The 21,540-nt window shown below is 46.1% G+C and overlaps 1 protein-coding gene across 1 annotated transcript; it reads left to right on the forward strand.

The window, feature by feature from the left end:
• The first annotated feature begins 233 nt into the window (after nt 1-233).
• FNDC8 (fibronectin type III domain containing 8) lies at nt 234-20,531 on the forward strand. The gene is made up of 5 exons (XM_061597725.1): nt 234-246; nt 1,215-1,276; nt 12,369-12,716; nt 17,394-17,606; nt 20,285-20,531. The coding sequence occupies exons 1-5, from the start codon at nt 234-236 to the stop codon at nt 20,396-20,398; spliced, it is 750 nt and encodes a 249-aa protein (XP_061453709.1). The 3' UTR covers nt 20,399-20,531.
• The last annotated feature ends 1,009 nt before the right edge of the window (nt 20,532-21,540 follow it).

The following is a 21,540-nucleotide window of genomic DNA, read 5'->3' on the forward strand; positions in this document are numbered from 1 at the left end:
ACCACGCCATGGGCGCGGCTAACAGGTGGGAGGCGCTTAAAAGGCCTGCATTCCAGCCCCTGCCAAGGCACTCGAGATTTTTAGGATTAAAGGGAAGTGGGGCATGGAGAGGACAGACAGACCGACGTCTGTGGTTGGAAAGGGGGGGAGCGGATTCCTGAGTTCCATTCCCAGCTTTGAAAGTGGATTCTCTGAAAGAGGGAGAAACCAGGACTCCTGGGTTCTTTGCAACAATGGCCCGGGATAGTGAGGATTCCTAAATAATGGGGGGGGGACGACCTACGAATTGCCTGTAGTGGATACACCTAGTTCAAGGATAGGGAACAAAGGGGCTTCCCGATGTTGTTGGACTCCAACTCCCATCACCCCAGCCGGCCTGGCCAATGGTCAGGGATGATGGGAGTTGTAGTCCAGCAACATCTGGAGAGCCACAGGTTACCCATCCCAACACGGTGTGTGTCTCCAATGGTGGCCAGACGCAATGATCCTGGCTTCTGAATAAGTGTGTGTGTGCGGGGGATATGTGTGGTTAGAGGATACTTAATTTCCATCACCAATATAGCACCTTCTAATCTGGAAGCGCTTCCTCCCTAAGAGCGCGGGACTCTGGAGTTAGGGAGATGTGAAGGAAAGGCACTTTGCGCGTTCCCAGAAGCCCCTACATCTGGGTCTCCTTCCTATATTTCCATTGGCGAGAGAAACTGGCCGGAACTGGGACCCCAATTAAGATCTGAGAGGTGGGTCCGGGGTTGTCCCGTACAGTGGACACCCTTCCAGTTTAAGATTTCCCTCCTGCGGGCACTATCCGCTTGCTATTATAGTGCAAGAAAGCTTCGGGCTAAAACAAAATCCGATGGTGAATGGATCTTTCCCAAAATGTGGCATCCACGGAGTGTGTTCAAACGGAGCAAGGTAAAAGTCTGCTCTTCTTGGCACGCCCTCCCTGCGCTCGAGAGGGTGCCTCCCTAGAGCGCGTTGAGATCACCAGCCGCTGGATGCACACGCCGCTTCCCTGCCCCCATGGCGCGGCTCCTTTCTCAAAGCGCCCATTGTCCACGGCTCACTCCGCACCTGCGACTCAAAAAGCCTCTCCAGAGGGGAAAAGGAGGAGGAGGAGCCGGTGGCAACACATCCGTCTATTTCACATATAAACTCGCTGGAAGAATCTCAGACCGCAGGCATAGGTTGACCAGGGCCCCTTCCTCCTCCTGCAGCCGCTTTCCTGAGGCCTTTGCGCTTCTTCAGTTCGGGCAAACGTCACCCAAGGAAAGGGAAAGTGAGAGGAGCCAGAGAGCGTGGGTCAATGGATGAAGATTTGAAATGGGTTCAGATCAGGACAAGCCCAAGACGTGTTGGGATCTGACGCAGAAGATCCAACTGAAGAAAAAGAAAAAGGGAAACATCTTTTATGCTAACTAACATGGGGCACAATTCCCCTCCCCACCCCTGCTGTGGGGAAGTTCTCCTGCACAAACGTCATGTACTTTCATGTGCAAACCTCATGCGCTCTCAGTGGTGCAGTTAGGTAATGGTCTTCATATGCCCCTCTCCTTAAATGGCAAGCCAGCTCTGCTGCATTTGGGGGCCCTCCAGCTCATTTTGCTGAATGGGACCCCCAACTTCTGCCCCAAAGTCTTGCCCAGGTGGCACTACTGTGCACTCATGCATAGCTCCTGTTCATGTTCCAGGTCTGAGCAGGAGGGGTTAGATGGGGCCTATATTTCATTTATATTCCACCCCTTCCTTCAAGGAGCTTGAAGTATTTGAAAGGTTGTCACCAGAGGAGGGCCAGGATTGCTTCTCAATCATCCCAGAGTGCAGGACACGGAATAATGGGCTCATGTTGCAGGAAGTCAGATTTCAGCTGAACATCAAGAAACACTTCCTAACTGTTAGAGAGGTACATCAATGGAACCAATGACCTAGGGAAGTGGTGGACTGTCCAACACTAGAGGCATTCAAGAGGCAGCTGGACAGGCACCTCTGTTGGGTATGCTTTAATCTGGATTCCTGCATTGAGCAAGGGGTTGGGCTCGATGGCCTTAGAAGCCCCTTCTAACTCTATGATTCTGTGAGCTCAGGGCAATGTATGTTCTTTCTCCCAACCCTTTCTTAAAATCCTCAAAACAACCCTGTGAGGTAAGGTAGGCTGAGTGAGTGACTGGTCGAGAGTCAACCCAGGGAGCTGAACTGAGATTTGAACCTGAGTCTCCATAGTACTAGTCCAACATGCTGATCCTTACAGTGTACCATACTGGCCTTCATGTGGGTCAGATCTGTTTTTCTCCCATGCTTCAACCCTTAATATCACTCAAACTATTATGCCTCCATTTCCTTCATGGTAGCACCCCCTCTGCGCTGCACTGTTAGACTTGAGAACCCACACATTCTTTGCACCTGCATAGGTGCCATGGATCCCTAGCATTTAAATGTAACACATATTTAGTAACTAACAAGGGCCCCTCCAGACTGACGCTTCATTGCAGGCATATTCTGCAACATGTTCTTGACACCATAAAAGTGCATTTGTGGTGGAGTCATTCCACTTTATTAGTTGTGCTGCAATGCTTCTTCCATGCTACCACATTATTGCTGACCAGAGAGGCTGTAGTGGAACAAAACTGGGATAGAAATAAATGAGAACATTTGAGGTATAAAAAGTTACAGGATGTCAGCAGGTCGTTACAGGATGTGCACTGATTGGAAAGGAAGCGGTGTGACCACCCCAAAACTTTTACAGACATAAACAGCATTGAAAGCAGGACTGTGTGTGACTGCCCCGATAGCATCACAAGCACAAATCATCATGAAGGTGCAGTAAAATGGATGTCTGGAGGAATTTGGCTGTTGAGAGACCCATATTTTTGTACTGCCTAAAATGCATGTGAGAATTGATGCTTTTCTTTACTGCAGGGTCAGCCTTACTGTGAAACAAAATGTAGCAGTCCATTTTGGCCAGTAGATTCCAATGGTGTCTGCTGTCATCTTTCAATATTTGTAGCTGCTGACAGCAGCATTGTAGCATAAGCCTTTTCTATTTGTTTAGAGGTACAAAGCTATCTAAAGTAGGGGTTCCTGAACTGTGGTCTGTGGACCACCAGCATTCCACAAGCTTCCATCACGTGGGCCGCAGCATGTCCACTTTAAATATTCATACTGATTTTTAATTGTATTTTTATTGCTTCTTTTATTTCTTATATTGTATTTAATTGTGTTGCAGTTTGAATTCTATGAAATGCAACTTGAAATACAATATAAGGAGTAAAAGAATCAATAGAAACACAATTGTAAATCGGGCAGCATCTAGCACAGTGCATTACAATGGCTACAACAAGCCGAAAAATCATGAAGTGGCCCACCAAGATTCTTAACAATTTTCAAGTGGCCCATGGGAGAAAAATAGTTTGGGAATCACTGGACTAAAGCCAGCAATGGTGCTATCAGGACAAGACGGTAGGGCAGACATCTGGGGCTTCACCCAGCAGAATAAAGAGAAGCAGCAATACTGGTATACCCACACTTTGAAGTAAGTGATGCAATAGACTTTAGCACCTAAGCAAGAGGTAGCTAACGTGAAGGCCTCCAGATGTGGGCTACAACTCCCATCAGCCCCAGCCAGCACGATAACAATCAAGGATGATGGGAGCTGCAGTCCACAACACCTGCAGGGCACCACATTGGCTATCCATGATCTAAAGAGTCTTGGGACAGCCCTGAACCTGAGCAGGCAGGATTTCTCTATATCTGTCCCAAATAGCTCTAATTTGCATTTTCCCAGTGTTTCTGTGTTGGATTGTTAGATAAAACCGCTGTACCTGCAGGGTTTAGGGAAGGCCATAGCTCAGAGCTAGAGCTTCTGCTTTGCATGCAGAAAGTCCCAGGGTCAATCCCTGGCATCTCTAAGTAGGGTCCTGTCTGAAACCCTGGAGAGCTGCTGCCAGTCAGTGTAGACAATACAGAGCTAGATAGGCCAATGGTCTGACTCAGTATAAGGTAGCTTCCTATGCATCTCTCCATCTGTGGAATATGCTCCCCAGTGAGGTCTGCCTGACGCCTTCATTGCCATCTTGTCAGCACATTCCTTTTCTCCCAGACATTTGATAGACTGAGATGATGTTTTGTTTTAATATGCTGCCAAACCCTGTGGCTGTGCAGGGGCGCTATTGCTATTGTTGTGTTGTTGTTCATTGTTATGTTTTTATAGTGTGCTTTATTTGTTTTTGTTTTAACATTGTGTACGTTGCTTGTGGACCTTCGGGTATCAAGTGACTAATAGATCTGAATCGTCATCCTACTTTTGTAACATACATCTGTCCTCCTGATCATTCTTTTCCCAATGTCTATGTGATTTTCCATGGTGGGTAATAACCAAGAAGGACTTTCATCCCAGGCTGGATACAGAACAGAGGGAGATATTGCCAAAACAAATGGGTCTCTTAGCTCTTGGTACACGCACAGCGGGAGTGGGAGAAAGGGAAGGGAAGAAGGTCAGCAGATCTCCCTGTTCAACAGAACAGGCTCAAGTGCAGCAGTGGGAGGGGGAGGAACCCTTTGGCAGCACACGCTCAGTTACTGATTACCTGGGTCTTCTGTGCCACCACAACTCTGAACTGGATGAGGCGGCAAGGATCAGGCCGGGAGTGGGCAAGAAACCAGCTGCTCCCACCAGCTGCCTTTTTCCATCCCCGCCCAACAAGAAAAAGCACAACAGCGGCCAAGATCACAGTCAAAGAGACATTGCGACTCTTGCCTCCCAGAGGTGGAGCTGATAGGATTTTAGAGGCTTTCCCCCAGTCCTGTCCTTGAAATGTCAATGTTCAAATGTTCTTTGCTGCAACACCGGGAATGCCACATTTCTCTAGATGACCAGGGAGACAGCCGACACTTAGGAGCATGCTGCTTAAAACGCCAGATGGCAGCACCTATGTTTTTTTTAAAAAATATATGAATTTTTATTTATTCAAAAAAATTAATCCTGCCTTTCAATGCAAATAAAGCAGCTAATAAAAATACCCACCACCAATAAACACCAAAAAGTAACAATTTTTTTAAAAAAATCCATACACAAGACTAAAACAACCATGATCAAAGGCAGTATACGTCTGTCTTTTGGGGGCTACATACACACCATATATTGGGGAGATCCACAACATACATTTAAAAACACATCCAATGCACATTTAAAGCACATGACTTCCCCCAAAGAATCTGGGAACTGTAGCTTGTTAAGGACGCTGTGAACTTGTAGCTCTTTGAAGGGAAAAACACAGTTCCTAGAATCCTTGAGGAAAGTCACGTGCTTTAAATGTGCATTGGATGTGTGAAAGCACATGACTTCCCCCAGAATCCTGAGAACTGTAGTTTGTTAGGGATGCTGGGAATTGTAGCTCTCTGAGGGGTTAACTACTGTTCCCAGGATTTGTTGGGGGAAGCCATGTGTTTTAAATGTATGATGTGCATGCAGCCTGGTTTGTTTCTGTTTTAAAATAGAGGCCATATTCTGATTTGAGAAAGGGCTTGCAAAGGCATGACAATCAGCCATTCATTTTGATGGCCAAGTCACATGTGGTGGGTCTAAGGCCAGCCCTACCATTAGGCATAGTGAGATGATCACCTTAGGTGGTAGTTGCAGTGTAGGGAGAGGGAAGCCGTGGCTGACCTACCATTCCTCCTGACTGCTCCCAGCCATTCCCCTCTGTTGGAGGACAGTGTTATGTGTGCCACATGGCATGCCCTGCATTCCCTAATCTAGCCTCCTGCCCTCTGGTGTGGTGGAGAGGATGCTGTCCCGTCCCCAGTGTTGAAATAAGATTTGACTCCCAGTCAAGTCAGCTTCTGTACATGGAATGGGTGGGGGGAGTACCATCTTGTTCTTCTCAAGCAACATAGGATATTGGACTCCAAACTCCCATCAGCCCTAGTAAGCCTGGCCAACAGTCATGAAAATGGAAATGGACTGCCTTCAAGCCGATCTCGACTTATGCCGACCCTACGAATAGGGTTTTCATGGTAAGCGGTATTCAGAGGGGGTTGACCATTGCCTCCCTCTGAGGCTAGTCCTCCCCAGCTGCTAGGGCCTGCTCAGCTTGCCACAGCTGCACAAGCCAGCCCCTTCATTGTCCGCAGCTGCCAGCTGGGGGGCAACTGGGCTCCTTGGCACTATGCAGGTTGCCCACGGCTGCACAGGTGGCAGGGCACGTGACCCCTGAGCCACTCACTGTGGGGGTGATCTTTAGCTGGCCCTTGACACCCAGGAGACACAACCAGGGATTTGATCTCACAGACTCTGGACTCCCAGCCAGGCTCTCCTCCCCACATAGAAAGCTTAGTCTGACCGTTGGTCCCTTTAGCTCACTATTGTCTAGTGACTCTCTCCCAGACAGTCATACCTGGAGATGCCAGGGATTGCACCTGGAACCTTCTGCATGCGAAGCAGATGCTCCACTATTGAGCTACGACTAAGCGGTTAAGTGTCTTGAGGCAGCCCTGGATGAGGCCATAGTTCACACGAAAGTAAGGTGGGTGGTACAATCTTACTTTAATAGTAAAAGGAGCGGATAGGAGAGGGCTAATGGACCCTCGGTGCCACTTTCAGGTTTGCGGGAGGCCCTCTGCAAAATGCTGTCAGTGAAGGCCCCTCTCTGAGTGGTCCTCCTCTTCACCATTGCTGACTCAGCCCATTCACCTTATCTCGTCTGACTCATCACAATCTCTTGCTTCAGATATTCCCACCCCCCATTTCCTGTCTTCAGTGACAGAAGCAAACCAGGAATGGAGAAAAATAACCACAGCAGCAGATTGAGGGGTGTTAAGGCCCAGGAGAGGTGAAACAGGGCCGGCGCCAGACTTCAGTCGGCATGATGCAACCATCTCGCTCCCGGCAGCAACACCACTCGGCAGCATCCCTTCTGTCTTCCTGGATGGCATTTTAGCGGTGGGCTTTTGAATGGGAGCCAAGCCATAGTAGGCCAGGGCATTGCACTTTGGGTACATTAAGCTGGTAGGTGGCCATTGAGGATGTAAGCTGAGCTTGACTCCCATTCCAAAAGGGACATTGCTGCCCACCCACTGCTATAATGGCCATCGGGGGAGAAAGGGAGGGCAGGAAGTGGTGGTCCAGCCAGGTTCGGCTGGTGAGGGGGCCTACTGAGCCCTTGGAGACCGCAGCCAGTACCCAATCTGGTTGACTGCTGGTGCCAGGCCTTATCATACGAGCATGGAATAGGAAGTCCCCAGAAGCCATACTGGCACCCTGGGCTGCCAGTAATAGCTGTTGATCCTTGTCATGACCCTTCTCGTAACAACCGTCAGGCAACTCTAGTTTTGCTTAGGAAGTAATGCATTTTGGAACCTGTCAGGGTTTCAGATGCCTCATACAGGATGATTCTTGTCGGAAGCTGGCCTTCCAGGATCCTGTTTCTGTTTTTCTAACTTACTAACAAAGCCTAATTCTTGCCTTGTTCCCTTGGCAGCCAATGGCATTCTCTCTAAAAGGCATTTTCCAGCTGTCTCTGCTGCCTATTCTGTTACACACACACACACACAGAGAGAGAGAGAGAGAGAGAGAGAGAGAGAGACCCTTGAAGACAAAAAAAAAATCTCTTTTGCCTTTAAAACTGCAAAGGAAACTTTTTTTCTTCCACCCATGGAGGAAACTATAACCCCAAAGCAAACAGAATTTTTAACAGAATCCATTCTTTGGGGCTGGAAAATAAAAATGGAAGTAAGATTTCAAATGACATGTCTTTTGTCAGATGAAGCCTAACTATTTGCAATTATCTGGAAAGGTGATGTAAAGCTGCATCTGGGACACTGGCAGTGGTAAAAGCAGCCGGGGGGGGGAGAGTTTCAAGGAGAATACATCTGGCAAATAAAGGGTTAAACCCTCATTCACCCCACAGCAAAGTTTCCCCTCTTCAGGCCACCTTATGACAGAGAAGGGGTCACCTAATTATCCTTATACATATCTTGCTGAAACTTGGCCGGAAAACTAGCGCAACCACAGGCCTTATATAACAAGCAGCAGCCAATAAGGCAGAGGCAGGTGTCAGCAGCCAACCAGGAGAACCCCTTTCAGACGGCAGAGCCAATAGGACGTGATATCTCTTATGTGTCAGTCCTGCTTGCTTTTGGCTTTCCTAAAAACATATACAGTTGGTTTGTTCCATGCTCTCTGACAAGTTTATCTGAGAGATTTTGGCTATTTGTATCACACATGTTGAGATTGTGCCAGGATAGGCCTCTAACTGTGTCAGGCAACGCTGAAGCACAGAATTGTGCTATGACTGTATTGACAGAAATAAATAAACTAGTGAATGTGTGTTCATGGTTTCCCCCCCATTCATATATTTACTGTATGGATTCAGTTAGCTCCTGTGTTCATATCCATGCAAAGAGGCCCTAGTGCTTCACCTTAGGCCTATCCCATATTGAGCGTGCTTGGTCACAATGGGAGGGGGTAGCACTGTGACATAATGAGGACTAGGCAAACAGTGACCTTTCTGGGACAGAGCTTCAGACCCATAGCCTCCAGTATGCTAGTACCGAGGCATCCTGTGGGCAGTAAGTCAGCTACAGATCCATGGGTTTGGAGGCAGAGGTGGATTAGGATGCGTACACTACACACCAGAGCTTGGAAAAGTTACTTTTTTGAACTACAACTCCCATCAGCCCAATCCAGTGGCCATGCTGGCTGGGGCTTATGGGAGTTGTAGTTCAAAAAAGTAACTTTTCCAAGCTCTGCTACACACCATATATTTAAAGCACATTTAAAGCACATGATGTCCTTGAAAGATCACTGGGAACTATAAATTGTTTAAGGTGCTGCGAGCTGTAGCTCTGTGAGTGGTGAACTACCATTCCCAAGATTGTTTGGGGGAAGTCCTGTGCTTTAAATGTATGGTGTGTACACAACCTAAATCTGGATAGCAGCGGGGTTGAAATGCAAGGGTTGGCCACGAGGGCAGAGAGAACGCTATAATAGCTTGCATACCCAGCATTCCTGCTTCTCGGCCTGGCTGTGGCTTTCTCTGGACTTTGGTGTTTTGTATAACATCTGAGTGCAGCGCATGACACAAGAAACCAATGTCTGCTCGCAGAAAATTAGAAAACTCTGTAACAATTCAATGTATGATTTCCACCTACTTTGTTTTCAAGGTTAGCTCTACAGCAAGTGTGGGGAACCTTTGGCCCTCTGGCTCTTGCTGAACTATAGCTCCCATCATCTCTGGCCATTGGCCATGCTTGCTGGGGATGAGGGGAGTTGGAGTCCTGCAACATCTGAAGAGCCACAAGTTCCCCAACCCTGCTGTAGAAGCTAACTAGAGAGTATGCCCCACTGAGTTACTTCTGAGGAAACTTGCATAAGATTGTGTGTGCTGTTAAGCTTGGCGACAGCTGGGAATGAGTACTGAGTTTAAGTCCTTATGGAAGATGTGCCTTTTGAGGAACAAACTGATGGAGAGAGAGAGAGAGAGAGAGAGAGAGAGGTGGCAGCATACATATGTGTTCACTTCAGTTTATAGGAACTGGATAGACCCTGAGTGGTCTAGGGATGGAACCAAGGAGCAGGGTCCAGCAGTTTGCAGAAAGTCTAGGATATGAATGAGGAATCTCGAGGCCCACAGGCCACATCTGGCCCTCCAGGTCTCTCCCTCTGGCCCTGGGAAGTCTCCCCAGGCCACACCTGCTCCCCAACCATACCTCTCACTGGCCCTCCTTTGAATCTTCACTGAGTGTTTTTGCCTGGCTAGAATGTCTCCTTGAACTCTGACAGTGTCTCGTGGTTGTCTGGATGGAGGACCGAGAGGGGTATATGTATATAGAAATGAGCCTACTGTACAAAGGTAAAATTTCCATGAGTGGTTCTGCCCACTTCTTGCTTCTGGCCCTTGCCTACCACTGGCAAGTGGCCCTGGAAGATTGCCCCAGAAGGGAATGAAGCCCATGGGCTTTAAAAGGTTCTCCATCCCTGGGGTTTTGGCTGGATCTGGGGGCATATATTAGTTCAGGAATGGAGCCTAGTGCAAAAGCTGTCTATTCATTGATGGTAAATGGCTGTTTCTTTCTCCTTCTCCTTCTCCTCCTCGGCTGGGAAAATGGCTTTGCTTCCTGGATTTTCTGGTAACTGCCCTGAAAGCAAAACAAAAAACAAAACCCTGTTCAACTGAACCATGTTCCGTTTTGTTTCCCTGGACAGTTAGCAAGGGAGTTCCATGCATAGGTGATAATAAGGGAGAATGGGTGGAAATCATGATGGAGAGCCAAGTGGCAGCTAAGAAACCCTCTTGCAAGTTGCAATGCACAGGAGATGGTTCCTGGGCCATCACGTTGATGTGGAAGGGGTTCCTTGAAGGCAGAAGGGTTGAAAACCCTTCTGGCTGAAGAGATGTGCATCTATTTAATCCTGAGAGGCTCAAAATTCTCCCATTCTGCCAGTGAACAGATGCAGCCTTACAAGTGCAAGTCATTCATCGCCACTCATCATATCTGCCACAGAGAAGCCTCACCAAGTCTTTCTAAGGGCGTGACCTCTCCCCTGTTTGAAAATGGTAGGTGTGTATTTCTTAAAAGCGCAAAATCACTAACATTGGGGACCATATATAAGGTGGGCCACCATGCTGAGATACCAACAGGGAGCCCAGAACAGGAAGGGGAAGATCCTCTCCTAAGATTGCCTTCTGGGCACTGAGCCCCCCAAGGATAATCAAAGACTGTTGTGTTTTCAAAACTAATTTATAAAGAGGGAAAAGTGCTGCCTAAACAGATTAGTTAATTTAATCATATAAATCAGGGGTGGAGAATATCAAGCCCAGGGACTGAATGTGGCCCTTTAAGTCATCTCTGTTTGGCTCTCAGGACTCTCTCCATACCATGCCTCCTCCACAGGCCACACTGGCTCTGTTCTGTGTCCTCCTTAAGTGCTTCTTCCTGGCTGGAATGCATCTTTGAACTATGATAATGCCTCTTGCTTGCATGCAGAAAGGATGGAGCTGAAGACTGTGTGTAGAAATGTGTGACACGCCCGCTATGTGTGTTCATTATTTTTTGGTCGTCCAAATGACGTCTCACGCTGTTATGCATTTTCGCGGGTTAAATCCGCTCCTTGCAATACCGGCAAAAATGTGATTTGCTGTTTAAAATCAGGAATCATCCACTGTGCCTTCAGGAGTTAGGATGCAATACTGTGGACTTTACAGCTGATGGGCAGTTCCTGGGCGTTTCCCCTTGCCCCTTCTCCTCATTACAGCCAATCACGTATCTGTACTTTTGCCCATGTGCGAGAATAAGCCCGGGGGGGGGGAATTGAACCAATCATCACAATGGTGGGGTGTTGGGGGGGTGTCTGCTACTACTGCACAGATGCATTTTATTTTTTGCCAGCCTGCAAACTGGGCAGCAGCTCTGGGTGAGATCTGCAATGCACAGCAAGCGAGAAAGGGGGGATGGTCGGTTTCAGCCTGCCTCCCAAAGCTTTGTCAATTTCATTCTACTTGCTGGGGGTTTTGATTCTAATCAGAAAAGCATACATTTGTTTAAGTGTAATATGCAAATACAAACAAGAAAAGGGCTGCTGGTGGGTTTCAGCCTGCTCCAGAAAGCTTTGTCAATTTCATTCTCCATGGGAAGGAAAGGGAGAAGGAGGGGGGGTGACACATTTCTTGCTTTTTTGGAGAAATAAGTGCAATTGCCAGCATGTGTATCTCCTTAAATATCAATAAAGGCAGAAAAGCATACATTCGTTTAAGTGTAATATGACAAATACAAACAAGAAAAGGGCTGCTGGTCGGTTTCACGCCTGCCCCAGAAAGCTTTGTCAATTTCATTCTCTGTGGGAAGGAAAGGGAGAAGGAGGGGTGTGTGTGACACGTTTCTTGCTTTTTTCAGAAGTGACAATGAAGACCTCCCTCTAGGTTCTATTGTTTTTAAAAGTATTATAAGCCACCTTGAGTATATAAATCTTTACAATAAATGAATAAATGTTGGGGTGTGGGGAGGTAAATCATCTATCTGCCCAGGACAGGCATGAGGAACCTAGGGCCCTCCAGATGTTGTTGGACTCCAGCTTCCATCAGCCCTAGCCAATATGGCTAATGGTCAGTGATGACGGAAGCTAGTCTAGCAACATCTGGAAGGCCACAGGTTCCTCAACTCTAACCTAGGAGAATATAAATGTAAAGGGTGGTATTCAATGCTAATCCTAATTAGAGCAGACCCATTCAAGTTAGTAGACATCACTCACTTAGGTTCATTAATTGTAATGGGTCTACTCTGGGTAGGACGTCTCTGCATACAACCCAAAGTTTGCAAGAAATGCTTGCTGAGCAGAATGTGCATTTCTGTGTGAGGGTGTTTCTTCATCTTCATAGTTTCAGCTCTACAGAAGTCATACGAGCATTCTTAGCGAGAGTAGCGACACATCCAGTTCTGGCTTCAGCAGCACCATTGGGAGCCCCCAAAATATTCTGTGCTCGGTCAGCAGCTTACCTCACACCTTGGATGACTTGCTGGCTGGGTTGTCAGTTCCGAAGAAAGATGCTCGCAAGCCCCCACCGAGTCGCCCTCTCCTCAGCAGCAACCCAAGTGTCCCTGTGGACCTAGACATGAGCGACGGGGAGACAAGCATCTCCGACAGTGGCTCAGAGTCTCCTGTGTGCGTGGAATTGCCACCACAGCCCTTCATTCACGAGCACACAGTCAACTGCATCAGCGCTCAGGTGAGGCCTACTGCTAAGAGATGGCCTATCTGCACTGCCACTAGGTTACAGTGACTGGAGGGCCAGGGCTCACTCTGAGCCAAAAGTGAGACCCTGCTTGATCTAGATGAGAGTACACCACCTGAACATGGGGAGATCACACTTACTGCACCATTGAGGGACCCATATTGTTATATGCACCCCAACTCTCTGAGCAGTAAGAGGTTTCGGGGTTCCAGGACTTCTCTAGGTTTATGTGGAAGGAAGCTCCTGAAGAGCGATTGGAGTTTTGTATTATATGGCTTATTTACTCCTGTGATGGGGAACCTGCAGCCTTCCTGGTCTTACTGAACTGTCACTCTCGCATCCTTGACCAATGACTATGCTGGCTGGGCTTATCGGATTTGGAGTCCAACAACACCTGGAGGGCCCCATCCCTGATTTACACACAAATATAGGTTGAACAAAGATAGAAAGTACAGATTACCCATCTGAAGAGAGGTTCCAAATTCATTGCTACCCGTCAGATTCCTAGGAAAATTGCTGCCAGCACCATCAGTACTTTTTGCAGAGAGCAATTCAGCCTCCTGTGTCCTTTTGTTCGTCCCTACTCCTTTTGTCTCAAAAACAATTGCAGGTTGCTTGCTTTGTTCTCTTTTTTCACAGATTCTTGGCTTGTCCCTCTCCTTGGCTAATGGGGGGAATAATCTTCCCTCTTCGCTTATGTTTTCTTGAGCCATCTTAGCTCCCATTGAGACACATAACCCGAATGTCACAGGCTATAAATAGTCTTTTTTTCAGGCCTTAGGATGTATTGCCGTAGGGTAACCCACCCTTGATAGCTCTGCTCACAGAAATCTTAGAGGGGAAAATCGTGGAGTTGGAAGGAATCTCAAGGGACCATCTAGGCCAACTACCCCGCAACAATATTCTAAGTTTCAGATGTCTGAAAATTATTGTATTTGGAATATATTGTTGTATTAGACACTGGCATGGTTTGCACATAACACAAAGCCAAACAACGGCTGTGCATGAAGGAGCTAGCCTGTGTACTCAAAGTAAAAACCACAGCCACTTCACTCCTCTCCTGGTTCTACTGCTGCTGTGTTACTGGGAGCATCCAAAGTCAGGCTTGTAGTTTTTCTCCCCCAGACAACCCACCAGCGGTAAGCCAAGAATGGACCTTGGCTACAGGGTCTGGAGCAAGACACACTATGAGTCGAAGTTCGTGGTGTAGCTGTTAGAGTGGCACTCTGGGACCTGGGAGACCAGGGTTCAAATCCCTGCTCAGCCATAAAGCTCACTGGGTGACCTAGGGACAGTCCCTGTCTCTCAGCTGCACCCATCTGAGAGGGTTGCTGTGAGGATAAAATTGGGAGGTGGAGAACCATGTTTGTAAGCCTTTTAGCTCCTTGGAAGAACTGTGGGATATAAATGTAATAATAAATAAATAGGTTCAGATATAACATTAAGGTTAACTACTGATACTGCAGCAGCAGGTCCAGAAGGGAGGTAGAGGTGTGAAGGCCTGGGGGGCAAAAACAGAAAAATTCAAGGGAAATAGTTTTTTCTCCATTTTTTTCCTGAAAAGTAGGGGAAATCTGAAAAAAAAAAACCAGGAAAAATGGGGTGGATTTTTTTTCAATTGTTCCTGTTTTTGTTTTTTTCTGGGCCTTTACATCTCCAGGGAGGAGTGAGGCAGCCACAATATTTGCTGTGAGTACCCTCATGCTCACTCCTTCACGCATAGCCATGGTTTAGCTTAATGTTACATCAAAACGGGCAGCTGACAATGTATTTAACAGAGTGCTATTCTGACACTCATTTGGGGACAAATTAAAACATGGAGTGCAGTCATGATTATGCCCATTGGTCCTGGCACTAGCGCCCTGCTCTTGACTTTCACGTGTGCATGGAAGCTCCTGAACATGCATAGGCTCCTATATCCATGATCCAAGACTCTCCATTTTCAGAGATAATAAAAAACTATAAGGGAAGTCCATAGCCTGCTAGTAGAACATGTGTTTTGCATATAGAAGGTCCCAGATTCCATCCATGGCATCTTCAGATAGCAGTGGGAAAGAAGCCCTCTCTGAACTCATTGAGATTTGCTGAACATCAGTATAGACCAGTATAGACCAGCGACGGGCAGAACATAAATCAAGCTCCACTGATAGATCTCTGGGTGATTTGTAGTAGGTTGGCAAGGGTTTCTGGCTCCCAATTGGCTAATAACTAAGAAGCTTTCCCATATAAATTTCCCACATAAATTAGGTTGCTGACAAAGAAGCTGAGCATGTGCAGCCTGTTCCTTACTTCTTAGCATTCACCCACCTGGCTAAGCCAGTATTTTGCTCCTGACACTGGTTGATGTTTCAGGGCTCTAGTAAAAAACAGAGTAGATCCCCCAAGCCTGAAGGCTGCCCATCCCCAGAATATAGACAGTGCTAAGGTAGATGGACCAATTGTGTGGCACAGGGATGGGGGAGAAATTAGTTTCAGTTTGCATTTAATTTATCAAATTCGCACTTTCCGAAACAATATGAGAACTGAAACTCAGCCATCCTTCAAAATTCACACTTACCTGAATTGTGTGATGCAGTTCTCCAACCGAGCAATGTTTACAAAAATGCATATATTAGAGGAAACTGTGCACCAAATGAATATATTGGTGAAATTAACATACATAAATACATTATATTCGGATACAACACTTGCAAAAATGTGTATATGACTCAAAACTACATACAAAAATGTATTTATTAGGATAAATTCACGCCAAAATGCTGAAAAATTTTCATGAGGAGTTTTTTTAAAATACTGCAGAAATGTGGAAGATCAGAATTTAAGATCAGAAAAAGGAGAAACTGAGAGAAGCGAAATTGACAGATCCTTTCATCCCTATGGTACAAGGCAGAGTCCTACGTTACTTTCAGGGGTGTAGTTGTCCAGGGTTTGGGGGGGTCTTAGACCCTTTATTTATTATTTTATTTATTTATTTATTTATTGAATTTTTATACCGCCCCACTACCATAGCTCTCTGGGCGGTGTACAACAAATACATTTTACATTTTGGGAGCAGGATCCCCATGTCTTCAGCATCCTATCAGCATGAAAGAGGAGTGTGTTAGCCACTGAGAAGAGTCTTCTAACATGCTTCCTTGTCCTTTCCTGCTGATTGGAGCCAATCAGAGTGAAAGGAGGTGAGTCTGCCATTGCAAAGACTCTTTTCAGCAGCTAACACTCTCCCCTTTCATGCTGATTGGCTTCTAGAGATATCTAGCATTAACAAGGATCTCATTCTCAACCCAGAAGCAAAATAAAAAAAGGGGAGGATGTGTAGCCGTGATTATCATGAGGGGACCCTGCACTTCTGAATTTATCACTACATAACTAGTTACTCTGTGTGTGCGTGCGTGCGTGCTCCATGCAAAAGGGAACCTAGGAAGTTGCCTTATACAGAGTCAGACCATTGGTCCATCTAGCTCAATATGGTCTACACAAGTGAACCCAAACTTTTCCCCTCCACAGACCCACTTGAAATTTGCTGAGGGTCTTGGTGGACCGCTTAATGATTTCTCTGCCTGTTGCAGCAACTATAAGGCACTGTGCTAAATGCGATATGATTTTTAATTGCATTTTTATTGTCTATTTTATTTATTATATTGTAGCATTCCGTAGAATTCAAACTGAGATACAATATAAGAAACAAAAGAAGCAATAAACATACAATACAAAACCAATAAGAATATTAAATGGGAACATACTTGGGCCACCTGAATGAAGCTCATGGGCCACAATTTGGGAACCCCCGTCTAGACTGATGGGCAGTAGCTATCCAGGGTTTCAGGCAGGGGGCATTCCCAGCACTACCTGGAGGTGATGGGCAGTAAACTTGAGACCTTCTGCATGCAAAGTAGATGCTCCACCACAGCTATGACCCTTCCCCTTAAACAAATGGAAGTCAAGGGTGAGACTAGTGGGTGCAATTCTGATAACCCATACACACACCTCCATGCATTCATTCAATACTTCATCAGCTCTTTTGTGATATCCAGATCTAGAGTCACTTGGGACGTCTGTGATGCTGCTGAGGACTGGAGAGTGTGCTCTCTGTTTAGGTTGGAAGTACATGTTATTTAAACTCAGTCTTGCTAGGCCTGCAACAGCAAGAGAATCCCAAAGGCTCTTCCAGACTGTCTCTATTTCCGGGTGGGATTTAGTCACATACTGGCAAATTTAGGCCATGCAGTTATAGCTGATTGGGGGATTTTGCGCAACACACACACACACACTCATTCTGACTTTTTGCAATAAAGAAAACACTGGGTAAAGTGTGAGATAACCCTTGATTTGATGCAACATCATTTAACTTCCCCACAAACAAATCAGAATGAATGCTCAGTAAATAGCCAACGCCATCTAATCTCCCTGCAAACAAATAAGAATGAATGCTCAATAAACAGGATGTCTGAAGTGCCCCCAAGATTCCTTGTATTGTCACAGAGAACTCTTAAGGGTCTCTGTTGGTTGATGCACTCTGCTTGCTTGCCTCCATCCCCTACTGGCCATGCCTATTTCCTCCGGACACAGGTGAAAGGACCCCTTACACATATTTCCCTGAAGGAGCGAGGGAGGGCAGGTCAAGAAGCTCCCCTATCAGCTTTCTGCATGATACTAATTCTCTCTCCTCCGCAGGTCTCTTGGTCAGGCCCGCGCAATGGCGAGCTGGTTTCCTTCTATGAGCTGCAACTCCAGGAGGCCAGGCTGGATGGTCAAGGCAAGAATATCCACTGGTTTTGCTCAAAGACCGAAGAACACCTAGATAATCTGACTCCTGACACTGCATACTTACTCCGCATTAGGGCTCTCAATGTGGCAGGTGCTGGAAAGTGGAGTGCACCCTATAGGGTGAGCTGCACAGTCCTGGGTGTGGGTGTGTGCTCTGCACATAGCATAGAGTCTGGCCTCCAAGGAATGTAGAAAGGCATGCCTGTTGCAGAAGTATCACTTGCAGCCTAATTTAAGGACACTGATCCTGTTGGAAAGCCAGAACTGTCAATAAATGCAATGTCGATAAATGAAACCTGACATTTCAAATTGGTAACATTTTTATTTGTAAAATTCAACGTGCAGGAGGTGGCATTTTTTTAAAAAATAAATCTGCAGGCTTTTTGGTGAACATAAGACTGTCAACTAGTTATGTGCCAATTTTAACATTTTTCACCCTGTGTTACAAAACCCATAGCCCACATGTCAGTTAGGGACTCCTGTAAACAAATAATAGAAGTATATTAACTCACTTCTTTGCAGCCCAATTTGAGCTACAAGGACTTGCTCAGTAAGTCCTCCCTATTTCAGCACTAGAACAGAAACAAGTGTGTGAAAGTAAAATATTCTTATGCGCACCCCTAGCTCCAAGTGATGAGAAGTTTCAGGTGATCCCAGCACATATCTTGGGCTTGGTTTCCTTGGAATGAAGGTCACTGGAGACTAGCGGCATTTTCCTGTGATAGAAGGTTAATCACACATATACATATAGAATGAGCGTAAGATGGAAAGGCACACAGCATCCCCACTCCAACAGATCCTCCTTTCCCAGTAGGTTTCTAGGGGGGCACCAAAACCATAGCTTTGAATTCTTCCAGAGAGTAAGTCAGGCCTCTGTGGCTATGTACACACCAAACATTTAAAGCACATTTCCTCGCCTAAATAATCCTGAGAACTGTGTTTATCTCTCACAGAGCTACAATTCCCAGCACTACGGTTCCCAGGATTTGGGGGCAGGGTGGGGGCTGGAATGTGCTTTAAATGCAGCTTGTGTCTCTTTCGAGCTCCAGTTCCGAAAATTGTCAGGTTATTGTTTTCCCTCAAGTGTGCGGACAACACCTTGGTGACTCCACCTGTAGCTAGAGGAAGCAAGGGGTAAGGAGAAGAAAGACGCCCCTTCCCGAAGGACCTCCAACTATTTACAATACAAAGTTTACATTGCAGAGTAGATACTTAACAGACCCGGCAAGCTATTTACCCAATAGAGAAACTAGTTGTGATAATTTCAGCAGTCCCCTTTTTCTGCAGAATTGTGTCTACAGCTACAACATTACAGAACTGAAGGGGACCCCAACAACCCATCTACTGTAAATCCACATTCGTGACAGTATACACGTGTACACTGGTGCTTAACCTCTTTAAGCACTGATTTTTGTGCATCTAGGAGATTGATTTATTTATTACATTTCCACATTATATCCTGCCTTTCCTTCCAGGAGTTCAAGATGGCATACATGGAGTTGGATGCAGACAAACAAGTTAGTTGAGCCTTACTCATCCTGAAATTAAAGGCGCAGCTAATTTTTCACATTGATTTCAATTGGAGCTAAGTACAGTCTGGATCCAAATCCATAGTTTTCTCCCTGCGACCTCCCTGTTTTATCCGCACAACAACTCTGGCTAAACAGAGAGGTAGTGACTGGCCCTTTATCTCCTGGGGAGCTTCATGACAGAGGTCACATCCACACTATACAATTAAAGCACTCATATTCCACTTTAAGAGTCATGGCTTTCCCCGCAGAATCCTGGGAACTGTAGTCTGCTAAGGGTGCTGGAAATTCCAGCTCTGTTGGGAGTCTCCTTACAACTCAGCACCCTTAACAAACTGTAGTTCCCAGGATTTGGGGGGAGAAGTTGTATTTGTTAAAGTTGCATAAGAGTGCTTTAATCAGTGGTCCCCAAACCTTTTCCCCCACAGACCAGTTGAAAAACTGCTGAGGGTCTTGACCGACCACTTAATGATTTTACTGTCTCTTGTAGCAATGCTCAAAGCTGTATGATTTTTCATTGTATTTTATTGCTTCTTTTGCTTCTTACATTGTATTTTCCATAGAATCCAAATTGTAATGCAATAAAACACAATATAAGAAACAAAAGGAGCAAAAATTAAAAATAAATATGAACATTTCATGTGTACATGCCACAGACCAGCTAAATGAAGCACTAATGGTCCATGGACTACAGTTTGGGAACCCCTGATCTACTCAGAGGTAAGTCCCACTGAGTTAAAACCCAGGTAAGTGTGCATAGGACTGCAGCCTGTCCCATGCTCACACAAGAAAGCAGGCACATATTTGATGTTGCATAAGATCAAAGATGGTGCATGCCACAGACCACCTGAATGAAACTCATGGACCACTAGTGTGTCTTCTTTAAATGTATGATGTGGATGTAATTATGAGTGGGGATAAGAGTCTAGATTTTCCCCAGTCCTAGCCCAACACTCTTGCTGCCCTGGGCTCCTACTGGGGGGAAGGGCAGGATATAAATCTAATAACTAACTAACACCACACGGGCTCTCTGGGCAAGCCAGCTTTGTCAGGCATAATATGCATGATCACAATTCAAGATGCAAGCAAGTCCATGTCTGTTTTACTTCCATGCTTTCCACATTTGCTGCAGAAAATAAAACACCCTTGTAGCTGCATTGCTCTGTTGCTAGCTGCAACACCTCTAACAGATTTCTAGCTTGCTGCTTTGCATCACCGCCACCATCATCATCGCTCCCCATAACAAGCCCTTCTTTTTGCTTCTTGCAGTTTGGCACGATGCCGCCCGTGGCAGGCATGCCCCTGGATCCGTCTCCTGTCACTGTCACCGTGCGACGATGCAGGAAGCCCCAGAAGAAAACTATCTTTTTTCCAGCCCCCTAAGGAGACCTGTAGCATAGCAATAAAGGATGGCACCTCCCACTTGCTCCTCTGTTACTTCCCCCATCTCCCTGTAACTGCTGTCTTGGTAAATTTTCTGCACACACAAAAAATCACTTCAAGCCCGATGAAGAAGGGAAGGGGAAATCCACCGTGCATATATGTACATTGCAGATCACAAGCACACTTTTGTCTATTTTGGTGTACGAATAAACAGTAGGAAGCTGCAATTGGTTGTGGACACAAGCCAAAACAGGTCAGTAGACAAAAGATAAAGGACTTGTTGATTAATCTAGACTATTATTTTTATAGCATCAAAAATAGTCACAATCTTTAAACTGTATGCCTGCAAACTGAGCTTGCTTGTTTTTAGTTTTTTTCACCACCATCTTGCTATTTTAGATGCTTCATAAATTGAAATTAATATTGTGCCATAGATTACTACTCTAAGAATGAAATTGGAAGGCAGTGTACAAATTCCCAAAAGTAAATAATTACATGGAGATTTAGAGCAAACTAAGCAAGACAAGCAAGATCAGCTGGACAGTTGCCTGTCGTGCATGCTTTTAGTTGGATTCCTACATTGAGCAGGGGGTTGGACTCGATGGCCTTATGGGTCCCTTCCAGTGCTACTATTCTATGACAGCCCTGAGTAGCTTACAGTCTAAAACAGTGGAGGGGAACTTTTTTCAGCCAAGGGCTACATTCTTTCATGACGAATCTTACTTCAGCACTGGTGATGGGAGAATGTCCTCCACAGTACTTAACAGGAACAGCATAGCTTAGGTTGTACAGGGTAGTTTGCATCCCACATACAGAGATGAAAGGCCAGGGGGCTCAGGAGAAACGGCTGGGGAGGGAGGGGTTGCTGCCATTTCCTCCACACCTTCCAGGATCTGACATCCCTGTATGTAGAAAGCAAGCATGTCAGGGAAAAGGTGGGGGTCCATGGTCCCATCACAGCAAAACTTTGGGGCAGAAGTCCAGGGCCCACTCAGAAGAGTAAGCGCTGGTGTGTGGAGAATGCAACTGGGCTGGGTCACCATGTTTTGAAGTAATGCACATTGCCATCTTAAGGACCATCTTAAAATGGCCTTACTACTGGTGGGACTAGATCTGACTGCCTCCCATCTGGCTGATCTTAC

The sequence above is a fragment of the Rhineura floridana genome, chromosome 15 (genome assembly GCF_030035675.1).
Source record: "Rhineura floridana isolate rRhiFlo1 chromosome 15, rRhiFlo1.hap2, whole genome shotgun sequence".
NCBI classification, from domain to species: Eukaryota; Metazoa; Chordata; class Lepidosauria; order Squamata; family Rhineuridae; genus Rhineura; species Rhineura floridana.

Bases quoted from the DNA above. Each gene is read 5' to 3' on its own strand.
- FNDC8 (XM_061597725.1), top strand. The intron at 12,717-17,393 runs GTGAGGCCTACT...TCTCCTCCGCAG, and splicing joins TCAACTGCATCAGCGCTCAG to GTCTCTTGGTCAGGCCCGCG. The intron at 17,607-20,284 runs GTGAGCTGCACA...TGCTTCTTGCAG, and splicing joins AGTGGAGTGCACCCTATAGG to TTTGGCACGATGCCGCCCGT.